Source organism: Symphalangus syndactylus, chromosome 13, assembly GCF_028878055.3.
Source record: "Symphalangus syndactylus isolate Jambi chromosome 13, NHGRI_mSymSyn1-v2.1_pri, whole genome shotgun sequence".
Classification (NCBI taxonomy): Eukaryota; Metazoa; Chordata; class Mammalia; order Primates; family Hylobatidae; genus Symphalangus; species Symphalangus syndactylus.
The window spans coordinates 117,318,760-117,329,710 of record NC_072435.2 but is presented as its reverse complement, the minus strand read 5'-3'; the positions used below and the strand labels follow the sequence as shown (position 1 = coordinate 117,329,710).

General features: G+C 53.9%; 1 protein-coding gene across 14 annotated transcripts in view; it reads left to right on the top strand.

Moving 5' to 3' along the window:
* The first annotated feature begins 762 nt into the window (after positions 1-762).
* Positions 763-10,951, top strand: part of KDM2B (lysine demethylase 2B) — a 159,243-nt gene continuing 149,054 nt past the window's right edge. For 4 of the 14 annotated variants that reach the window (XM_063614636.1, XM_063614635.1, XM_063614633.1 and 1 more), the window contains exons 1-4: positions 2,664-3,022; positions 4,087-4,231; positions 7,175-7,253; positions 8,468-8,514. In XM_063614636.1, the coding sequence (XP_063470706.1) occupies positions 2,990-3,022; positions 4,087-4,231; positions 7,175-7,253; positions 8,468-8,514 (304 nt within the window). In that variant the 5' untranslated portion in view covers positions 2,664-2,989. Of the gene's footprint in view, positions 814-1,911; positions 2,024-2,066; positions 2,258-2,663; positions 3,023-3,147; positions 3,202-3,226; positions 3,421-4,086; positions 4,232-7,174; positions 7,254-8,467; positions 8,515-10,951 lie in introns of those variants that run through there. The other 10 variants (XM_063614634.1, XM_063614630.1, XM_063614632.1 and 7 more) reach the window with 8 other exon arrangements.

Genomic DNA, 10,951 nt, shown 5'->3' with positions numbered 1-10,951 from the left:
GTGTTTTCCTGCAAGAAAAAGTACATCTCTGGGATAAGCACCTTCACCTTCTCTCTTTCCTCACCTACTCTCCACTTCTCTGGGACAATTAGCCAACACTGGGAGCTCCAGGGTCTTGGCCCTTCCCCCTTTGGTCCAAAATAACCTCCTCCCCCACTTTGAGCAAATGCTTGGAATTCTTTCAACTGGAGGACAAAGCCTTTCATCTGCCAATTACTGATAAAGAGAAAATGCAAATATCGAGGGGGAAGGTGATTCATCAAGGGCCCAACATTTATTGAGTGGCCACTTAGGACCCGGCAGCAGGGCAGGCATTCTGGGGGAGGCCAAGGGGAACAAACCCCCGGCTGGCCCATTCTTTTCTCGTGTTTGCGGTTTCCTCGAGGTTTGTAAAGGGAGGGGATTAAATTAGGTGACTACCCAGCCCCTTCCCACTCTGACAGGCCGGGAACTCCTCAAGGAGGTGATAGATGGACTTAACTGTTTTTACACTAAGGTGGCTGCCACTGGACCTTTTTCTGATGCCAGCTTTTGGGGCCACCATGAGGCCACTTGGAGAGAAAGAAGGGCCTCAGGGAGAAAAAAGAATTAATTAGATCAAGAATTCTATTACATATTTTTTGCTTTATTTCACTTAATTCACTTTGCATCACTCTCCAGCCCATGCAGCCTCCTTTGAACATGTTTATTTCATTATGGGGCAGTAGTGAGGCTGGTAAGTTACTAAAAAAAAAAAAAAAAAGAGCACGTGATGGCCAAGCCAGGCTGCAGTGTGAGCCCTGGCAGCGGCACATACGCGCTATGTGATCCTGGGTGAGTGGCTTTGCTTTTCTTAGTCCTAATTTCCTCCTTTGCAAAATAGGAACGAACAAGACGATTTCCCTTAAAGGGTTCTTGTGAGAAAGACAGGAACAAATAAAATGGTCCATGGTTCTGGACGGACTGAAGGCAGAACCGGCAGCACACACACGAAGGGCTACTGATTGCACGCAGCAGCCAATGTGGGCGATTTCAGTTTGGAAACAAATTTTGATGTTTCCCAGCCTCATCCCTCTTAAAAGATTTTTACAGCTAGTGAACATGAATGAAAACAAACTTCAAAGAGTAGCCTTTGGGGGTAGGTGGGAAAGACTACAGTCAGATAGGACAGGAAACTTCTAAGGTGAGTGAGGGGGAAGCTGTCTCTTAGGACGGCCAATACGATGCTGATAGTGACATCCTATCTCCCGGTGGGGAAGCCACGTCCTTCCCACAGGTCTGTCTGATAGCCTGGGGACCATATGGGAACACAGCAATCATTCAGATTCATAATTTCTCTGAGCTTCAGTTTCCCCATCTGCAAAATGACCTGCTCCAAGTATCCCACAGGGTTATGGCAGAAATAAAATGTCAGGCTCAAAGCCTGCTATCTACAATGTCCCTTTATCGTCTCCCTCTTGCCATGTCATTTTATCAGCATCTTTACCCCCCAGATCAGGCCTAGCAGGGCGCCGCAGCTGGGGCTGGAGGAATGTTTAGGGCCAGCTTTTCTCAAGCCAAGTCGACCTGACTGTTGCTCATGATGGGAGGACAAGACAACCCAGGACCAGTACTGGGGTAGTCAAAAACACTAGTAAGTGGACAGGGACCAAATGACACCCATGTATGTATGGAGGGTGCCGATACCTCCGCTAAGAAGCCCTATAGGATTCATCAAGGGGCACCAGAGTTCCCGCCACCCATCCCAGAGCACCATGCACCTTTCCACCGACTTTTCTTCTATAAACGACCAACAAGGGCTTACCCTTCGCTCCTGTACGGGCTGCGTTAGGAGGCGCCAGATCCAACTCTCTTCGTCTTTCGCTCCTGAGCATCTATCTGCTCCCCTTGCCGAGCGCAAGAACCTTTAAAAAATGTCCAACTTCTGTTTCAGGGCTGGTCGCCTAGTAAAGGAGTCCACAGAGGCGGGCAGAATGAATGAATGAAAGGCAACGTCTTCCGGTCAGCTGCGGACTGCAAAGGCTCTGGTCTGGCTGTATTTCCTGTACGTGTGTGTGTCCACATCTTTGAGTGCCGGGAGTTTAAAAGTTAGGCAGTCCTTATAGGTATGGAGCCGAGCTAATTTCCTTCTGAGCCCCCCAAATGCCTCCTCCACATGGCAAGTCCGCAAATGGGGGGATCTGCAGAGGATCACCCCCCACGAAAAAGACATGCAGCAAAAAAGCAAAAAAAGAAAATTATATATACAAAATGCTTTGAATTTGAGTCGGCCACACAGGTAATGTTGGGGGAGGGGTGGATGAAACAAGAGGAAGAGGGGTAGCTCTGGGCAAGGAGGGCAGGAACGGAGGTGGGGGGTCGTTTTTGGGGGTGCCAGGCCCCGGGGGCTTTCACGCCAGCATGCTCGGCTTGCATTTCCGCGCCTCCCGCTGAGGCCAGCCGTGCAAATCTGCACCTCCCTCCCCGCCCCCTCCTCCTTCCCTCCCTCCCTGCCCCGCCATCTCCGGGATGCGCCCGCCGCCTGCAACTCGGCCCTCCAAAAGTCAGCTCTGCACACAACTCCCGGGCGGCGGCGGCGCCTGCGTGCAGAGGCGCACTCGTGACCCAACAACAAAACAGCGATGCCACGGCGCTAACGGCGCCCGATGCCTCCCGGGCTCCCTCCCCGCCCCACACCTCCTCGGGCCGCCGCCCCCACCCCCCCAAGCCCGGGCCGAGAGCCCCCCCAACTAGCCCGGCAGCGGGCTCCGAGCGCGATCGGCAACAATGTTTACGTTCCGGGGATTATGACGTCGACGCCTCCCCCCCCCACAACTGCTGAAAATGGTTTCCTAGGACTTTGCAAACGGATCTGCCTAAGTGTTGGTGCAAAACTTTGTAGATCTCGGCTCTGGCTTGCTTTATTTATTTATTTTTTGGTTTGTTTTCTTTGGTCTTCCCTCCTTCCCCCCTCGGCCAAAATGCAGGGGGCAGGAGTGTTGACAATTAATTGGTGAACTCTCCTAAAAAAATGGAGGCAGAGAAAGACTCTGGAAGAAGATTGGTGTGTAGCTTTTTTTTTTTTTTTTCCAAATCTGTATCTGGCATATGATAGATCTTTTTTTTTTTTGGTTGTTTCTCGCTGCCTTTTCTTTCCTTTTCTGTATTTTGCAAGAGGACCGGGAAAAAAATATAATAAATTGCATGCAAAAGGAAGCAAGCTGCTTACTCCTCCAGCCCCTTGTGAGGCTTAGAGTCTCAGACACTTAAGTGGGGAGGTGGTGTCGGGGAAAGGCGTGGAGGGGGGCTGAGCGGGCTCGGGGTTCGCCCGGAATCTGGGGGACTGCGGGGCCGGGCGCTGGGCGGTGGAGGGAGGAGGCAGGGGGATGCGGGGAGTGGTGGGGGAGTCTCCTTAGGAAGTGAGTGTGCGCGCGCGCTTGTGGGGAGATGAGGCAGCTGCTGGTGCGTTTTGGGGTCTCCGATCCGAGCTTTGTGGCGGGCCGTCTGCCTCTCCCCCTTCCAAGCCCCGATCCTCCTCCCCCCACCTCCTCTTCTTGCACTGGCGGGCGGGCGGCGGGGGCGGCTGGGGTCTCAGCCCTTCCATTTCAGCTTTCCAGCTTCCCCGGTAGCTCGGGGGCGGCTCCAGCTTTAGAAATGCCGCCGGCCCCCGGTTCCGGCTTCCCGGCTCTGCCGCCGCGGCCGCTGGGGCTGCTGTTACCGCCGAGCCGGGCGCCGCAGCGGCTCCTCCTGGGGCCTACATTTGCCCCGCCAGCCCGTGTCCGGAGCCCCCTTCGCGGGTTACATAACCAGGCTCCCGGCCGAGTGGGCAAAGCCCAACACATTTCGGGGGCGGGGGGCAGGGGAGGGCCCCCAGATGTCCTTTCAGTGGCTTCCGAAGACACCAGAGGGGAGTACCCCGTGTAGAGCGCAGCTGGACCCTCGGGGTGCGGGCCCCTCTCCTTGTCCTGCTTTTCAGCATCTTTGGCAATTGCGCAAAGTTGCTTGGGTTGCAATGGTGGGGTGCAGGGGGCGCTCGGCTGCTGCACCTGTTAGTGCTGGGCCCAGGTTGAGAGGCGACCTCCAGCCCCCACAATAATGTCCCGGGCTCTCTGGTTTGGGTCCTCGCAGCGCCCGATTGACCGCCAGCGATACGACGAGAACGAGGACTTGTCGGACGTGGAGGAGATCGTCAGCGTCCGCGGCTTCAGCCTGGAGGAGAAGCTTCGCAGCCAGCTGTACCAGGGGGACTTTGTGCACGCCATGGAGGGCAAAGGTGAGGCGCCCCCTCCCCGGGCCGCCCTCTGCGCTGCGGGCCGAGCGCACGTGGGGAGGGAGCTGCCGGTGGCTGGGTTCGTATTTCGCGCCCGCGTCCCCCATTCCAGGGGATCCGGTGACGAAACGAGGCCGAGCACTGGGGGGGTGGGGTGGGGTGGTGAGGGAGGAGGGCAGGCAGTAAGGGGGGTCGGGCATGGGCCTAGGCCCGGCCCGCGCCCACCACCAGCCCCAGGGTGGGCAGAGCCAGGGGGCCGGCGGACAGAGGGACCTGGGGATGGACAGGCGGACCGAGGGAGGGCGGGAGCGCCGCGTCCTCCCCCTCCCCGAGCCGGTCGCGCTCCCTGCGCTGCCTGAGGTGCCGCCGCCTGGCTGGAACTGGGTTCGGGGCGCCCCTGGGGCATCGGGGTGAGGCCCCCCAGGCCTGAAGCCTTCCCAATCCCGTTCCCGCTCGGGGCCTGCCAGTGAGGAACTGGTGATGGGGGCGCGTCGGGTGTTTGGGACGATGCCCCCTTAGGCCTGGGGTCCGCAGAGCCGCATTCCCCAATGGGCTCTGCCAGATTGGATCAGGGACCCCATGCGCCCTGAAGCTGTTGACCTGAACCCCTACCTGGGCCCGAGCTGTCTAGCGCTACAGGCTTGACAGGTTGAAGCCAGGAGTTGGGGTAAAGGGGTTCACTTCCCTTCAGGCTTCTGGGGGAGATCCCTGTCTCCTGGCAGTTTGAAGTGAGGAAATGGTCTCCTCCCAGGCCTGAGACTTGGAGAGCTCTGTTCCTTGTGGGCCCACCCAATTTAGAGCGGAATTTGGGGACGCCTCCCGGGTTTTGGAGACCTTCACGGCCTGGGTTTCTCCCTGGCTCTACTACTAGGAGGGTGGTGGGGGTCACCCTCCAGATGTTAAGGTGATGCCCTGGGTTACCTCTGAGGCCTCCAGAGCCCTGGCCTTCCCAGCCTGCAGCCAGTGTAGCTGCTTGTTGAGGAACCTAGCATTGCCTGTGAATTGGGGTTTTGAACGTGCCCTACCTAGCCTTCCTTGGCCCTTCACTCCTTTTTCCCTTTCAGATATTTCAATTTCCTTTAAGTTACAAAGTTTCTATTTTGTTCCCCCGAGGCCCCTTGGAAAACCTTTCCATCCCTCAGTGAGCTGATAACCTGGAGTGCCTCCTTCCCTCCTCCAGGTTCTGGTTGAGTGGCTGTGGCTGTGGGGTTAGCCCTGAGAAGAGACTCCCAGCTTTGCCGTTTTGCGATTTCTCTTTTGTGCCCATAGCCTCCTGGGGCGCTGGGCTCCGGTGGTGAGGGGTATTTGTTGGGGGAGGGAAGAAGAAATTTCTCCCAGCCTGCCCGGTCCTAGAGCAGGGTGCTAGTCCCAGCTGATTTAAATTTTCTCTGCATAAGTGGAATTTTAATTCCTCTCCTTTCTTCCCCCATTTTTACTGAGTTGAGTCGTTTGGCGGATCCTATGTGCAAACAATATGCAAACTCTTCCTAGTCATTTGGGAGGAATTCTCAGCCCAGGATTTCAGAGCTTTTTCTCAGGCTGATTTGAGGAAGTTGAAGCTGACCCTGGGGGATGGGGTGCCTAGGGTGGGTGGGTCTAGAGGGCCGGTATTCCAGCCAGGGAGAGCTAAAGTGTATCCTTAGATCCGCTGTCCCGGCTTCTTTCAAAGGGGAGGGCCCAGGGCTTTGCTCTTTAATTCAGATCTGGCCCCAAAACTTGAGGGAGGAGCTTAGAAACAGGAGCCCTTAGCCTGGATTCAAAATAAAAGCTTCTTAAACTTCTCTTCCTTTAAATCCTTAGGAATCCCCATTCACTGTGAGCCCCTGGGGATCTGAGCTGTTGAGGTCAGGGCTTTCCCCGGCTTTGGGTTTTGTTCTCTGTCTCTCTTCGAAGGGGAGTTGTCTTGGCCTCCTCCTCCCCCAAGGCTGCCCTGTGAACTGTTTTCCTGGGCTAGCAGCTTCAGTGGCCTGAGGCCTCTTCTGTCTCTCTTCTGATGGTCGGAGAGGCCTTCTTACCTTGCGGATTACTTTAGTTACCTGAGGATTTGGGGGACATGAGAATTTATCTCAAGCCCCATCACCTTCATATTCAGGGGTGTATGGTTGGGTCAGATTCACTGGTTTCAGAATTGGGGAAGGAAAGAAATTAGAGGCCTCCTTCATCCTCCAGGACTTTGGGTAAGGATTTGGGGACTGTACTAGAAAAACCCTAGACAGAGAGCGAGCCTGTGAATTTTCCTTGGGTCTTGCTATGCCCCCTTTACACAGCCTTCCCCTGGGGAGCCTCCCTCCCGGTTATCCAGCTGAAGCAAGGACTGTGATGGCTACAGCAGAATTTCACTCTTAAGACAACAAAGCTGTGCCCAGTTCCCTAGTTATTTTGGCACCAAATACACAGTTTCCAGGGAAACCGGCTTTTCCCCCCTCCCCTTCACTATGCAGGATATTACAATAAGATTTTCACTGATGCTCAGCTACAATGAGGGCCCTCCTCCCAGCCTCCTCTCTGGGCCTTCAGATCCTCCCAGGTGGCATTCTTCAATTTTGCATTCCCTTTACTTTCTGAGCGCGGCTTGGGATGTGTGTCTCTGTCTATCCCTCTTTCTCAGCAATGGCTGGGGCTCTTTTTGTGCGGGGCTCTTTTGAGTCTTCCTCCCCAACCCTCGCTGGCCTTGGGCTGTTCATTGACAAGTTTGGACCCGTGGGGCATGCTGAGAATGACTGACTGAGCAGGCAGAGGAGCTGATCGTTGGCATGGCTTCTCTTGGGCTTTGCCTAATCCATTTCCCGATCATTTTCCAAGGAGCTTTTGCTGTACAGCTGGTGCCTGCATCTCCTGGACCCCCTGCCCCTTCGTCCATCAGTTTTCTTCCCCTAACCAACAGATCCCGGTTCATTTGCTCCTTCGTGACTTAACCAACTTGTTTTAATTCAAATATCCAAACAGATTTCAACTATGAGTACGTACAGAGAGAAGCTCTCAGGGTTCCCCTGATATTTCGAGAAAAGGATGGACTGGGAATTAAGTAAGTTGCTGAAACTAATCGCTCCTTCCCCCGTCTTCCTCCCTAACATACTTTATAGCTTGGGATGGATTTCTTCCACCCTCTTCCCACCTCTCATCACTGAGAAGGATCTTTTTTCATGATCTGGGAACAGCATCTCCTTGTTCAAGGCCTGACAAAGGGGAAACGCTCTCCAAAGACTGGTCTTTTGCAGGGACTTTGGGCAGAGAGAGGACATAGGGTAATTAAGCAGTGTTGACTTTTTTCCCTGACCCACCCCAGTTACACTCAGTGGCCTCCTACAGAGAATTGTACCTCTCCTCCTTCCCCTTGCTCCAGATCAGGAGACTGAGGCAGAGCCTGAGCTGCAAAGAGACTAGCCAGCCTCTAAGCCCAGACCCAGGGCACCTAGATACCTGTTTCTTATGCAGATTCCCACTACCTCTAACCCCAGGTGTGTTTCCTGGGGTGCCAATGTCTCCCCTTTCTTTGCCTGCCCTGCAGCCTGCCCCTCCACTATGTCTGCTTTCATTCACTGAGATCTGTCAGAGCTCCAGGTGGGGGGAGAGGTCTGGGAGGCAGGCTGGAAGAACAGGTTTGTGCCCCTTGGGCAGGGGTAGGGGAGGAGGCTTGGGGTGTCGTCCCAGGCAGCCTCTCTCCAGCATCTGCTCCCAGACTTGCTCAAGAGTCCATTCCTATGAGTAGGATTTAAACCTTGGGCATCATTGTTAATTAAGAGTGAATTGTAGCCCATATTACCACATCCCTGGAACTAGTACAATGCGTGTCTTTTTTTCCCTCTGAACTTAAAGGTGTCCGTCCCACTTTGCATAAAACTCCTTATGGAGAGTATTTTCTAGAGGGAGAAAGAGACATAGAGAGGGCTATCCACCCTAAAAGAAAGCAGGCATTTGAATGTCTATCTCTGGCCCTTACCTTTGACCCCACACTTCCAGCTTCCCTGGAAAAATGGGGTGGATGGTGGATGTCCCACCCTCTGCTGAGGTTCAGGTTTGAGTTGCCTTTTGGGGTAGGGAAGGGCCTCAGTGGTTCTGGGGTGACACTTCCTGCAGGCATCAACTGGTCTACTCTCCCTCTAGATGTTCTCATTTTGAGTTCCCAAACTGAGGGGAAAGGACCACTCTTGGAAAAATGGCTTCCCCCCGGGCCCAGGGTAGAGTCTAGCTCTGTTGTTTCTGGCCTCTAACCAAAGGTCTGTGCTCCTCTTTCCCCAGGATGCCTGACCCTGATTTCACAGTCCGAGACGTCAAACTCCTAGTGGGTAAGTTGCTTGCCGTGTGTGTGCCTCAGACATGCTGGAGTAGGGAAGGGGAAAGAGGTGGTCACCACCTGCCCATTTAGACTTTTAACTGCCTCTGAAAACAAAGTCCCCACAGGAGGAGGCAGGAGCAGGTGTGAGCTGCAACCGTTTCATTCTGGAGAACAGGTAGGGTTGCAAAGTCATAAGAAGCTGTATCAGAGGGCATTTGCCGGTACACAGTTTTATGAGGCCCATTTGGACGCTGCCTCCAGCCTGGGTGTCAGCGATGCAATCTGAGAGCTCTCCTCTGCATTTGTTTGTGGGTTGCCGGGTAAACACTGGGTGCTTTATGATCTGTCATAGACTTTCAGGCTTTCAAGGGGAGGGGCTGTTCCTCCTGCTTCCTTGGGGTTCTAGACAGGCCTGGGGCAGGGCTTGGAACTGCGAGCTCAGCAAATGCACATGAGCTCCCTGAGCACCTGCAGGTGGCTGATGACTTAGTACTCTGGAGACTCGGCCAGTTAGTAGGTGGCATTTCAGATCTTACAGGCAGTTGTTCAATCAATCTATTTTTTCCAGAAAAACACTTTTTAGCTACTTGGTGGGTAAGGTCAGAGCTGCAAACAGATGGATAAGTTCCCTGCCCTCTTGGTGGGTACAAGAGGCAGTCAAGAAGTAAACAGTGGCTGGGTGCGGTGGCTCACACCTGTAATCCCAGCACTTTGGGAGGCCGAGGCGGGTGGATCATGAGGTCAGGAGATTGAGACCATCCTGGCTAACACAGTGAAACTCCGTCTCTACTGAAAATACAAAAATTTAGCCCGGCGTGGTGGCGGGCGCCTGTGGTCCCAGCTACTCGGGAGTCTGAGGCAGGAGAATGGCGTGAACCCGGGAGGCGGCGGAGCTTGCAGTGAGCAGAGATGGCACCACTGCACTCCAGCCTGGGCGACAGAGCGAGACTCTGTCTCAAAAAAAAAAAAAAGAAGTAAACAGTAGGCCGAGGGTGGTGGCTCACTCCTGTAATCCCAGCACTTTGGAAGGCAGATCGCTTGAGCTCAAGAATTTGAGACCAGACTGGGCAACATGGTGAAACCCTGTCTCTACAAAAAATTAGCTGGGCGTGGTGGTGCATACCTGTAGTCCCAGCTACTCTGGAGGCTGAGGTGAGAGAATCACTTCAGTCCAGGAGGTGGAGGCTGCAGCAAGCTGAGATCATGCCACTGCACTCCAGCCTAGGTAACAGAGTGAGACCCTGTCTCAAAAAAAAAAAAAGTAGGCCGGGCGCAGTGGCTCACACTTATAATCCCAGCACTTTGAGAGGCCAAGGCAGGCGGATCGCGAGGTCAGGAAATCAAGACCACGGTGAAACCCTGTCTCTACTAAAAATACAAAAAATTAGCCGGGCATGGTGGCGGGCGCCTGTAGTCCCAGCTACTCGGAGAGGCTGAGGCAGGAGAATGGCGTGAACCTGGGAGGCGGAGCTTGCAGTGAGCCGAGATGGCGCCACTGCACTCCAGCCTGGGCGACAGAGCAAGACTCCATCTCAAAAAAAAAAAAAAAAGTAAACAGTGTTTACAATGATATATCTGGCTGGGCACGGTGGCTCATGCCTGTAATCCTAGCACTTTGGGAGGCTGAGGCAGGAGGTTTGCTTGAGGCCAGGAGTTTGAGAACAGCCTGGGCAACATAGTGAGACCCCATCTCTAAAAAAAAAAAACAACAAAAAATTAGGCTGGGCACAGTGGCTCACACCTGTAATCCCAGCACTTTGGGAGGCTGAGGCGGGAGGATCACAAGGTCAAGATTTCGAGACCAGCTGGCCAACATGGTGAAACCCCGTCTCTACTAAAAATACAAAAATTAGCCAGGCGTGGTGGCAGGCACCTGTAGTCCCAGCTACTTGGGAGGCTGAGGCAGGAGAATAGCTTGAACCCAGGAGGTGGAGGTTGTGGTGAGCCGAGATCGTGCCACTGCACTCCAGCCTGGGCAACGGAGCAAGACTCCATCTCCAAAAAAAAAAAAAAAAAAAATTTAACCAGGTGTGGTGGTGTGTACCTGTAGTTGTAGCTACTTGGGAGGCTGTGACGGGATGATCACTTGAGCCCACGAGTTCGTGCCTGCAGGCCATGATTGCATCACTTCACTCCAGCCTGGGCAACAGAGCAAGACCCTATCTCTAAAATAAATATTAATGATAAAATGAAATGTCTTTTCTGATGGTGACAGGGCTATGTAAAAATAAACAGAATAATGGCATGGCACATGGTGGGGCTTCATTTTAGACAGGGTGGTCAGGGAGGGCCTCTGAGATGAAGGGGGACATTTGAACAGAGACATGACTGATGAGAATCAGCTGTGGGAAAAGACATTCTAGGCTGAGAGAAGAGCAAGGGCACAAGGGAAGTGGGGGGATAAACTTGGAGTGCAGAACTGAGTGAGTGAGGGAGAAAGCGGCAGA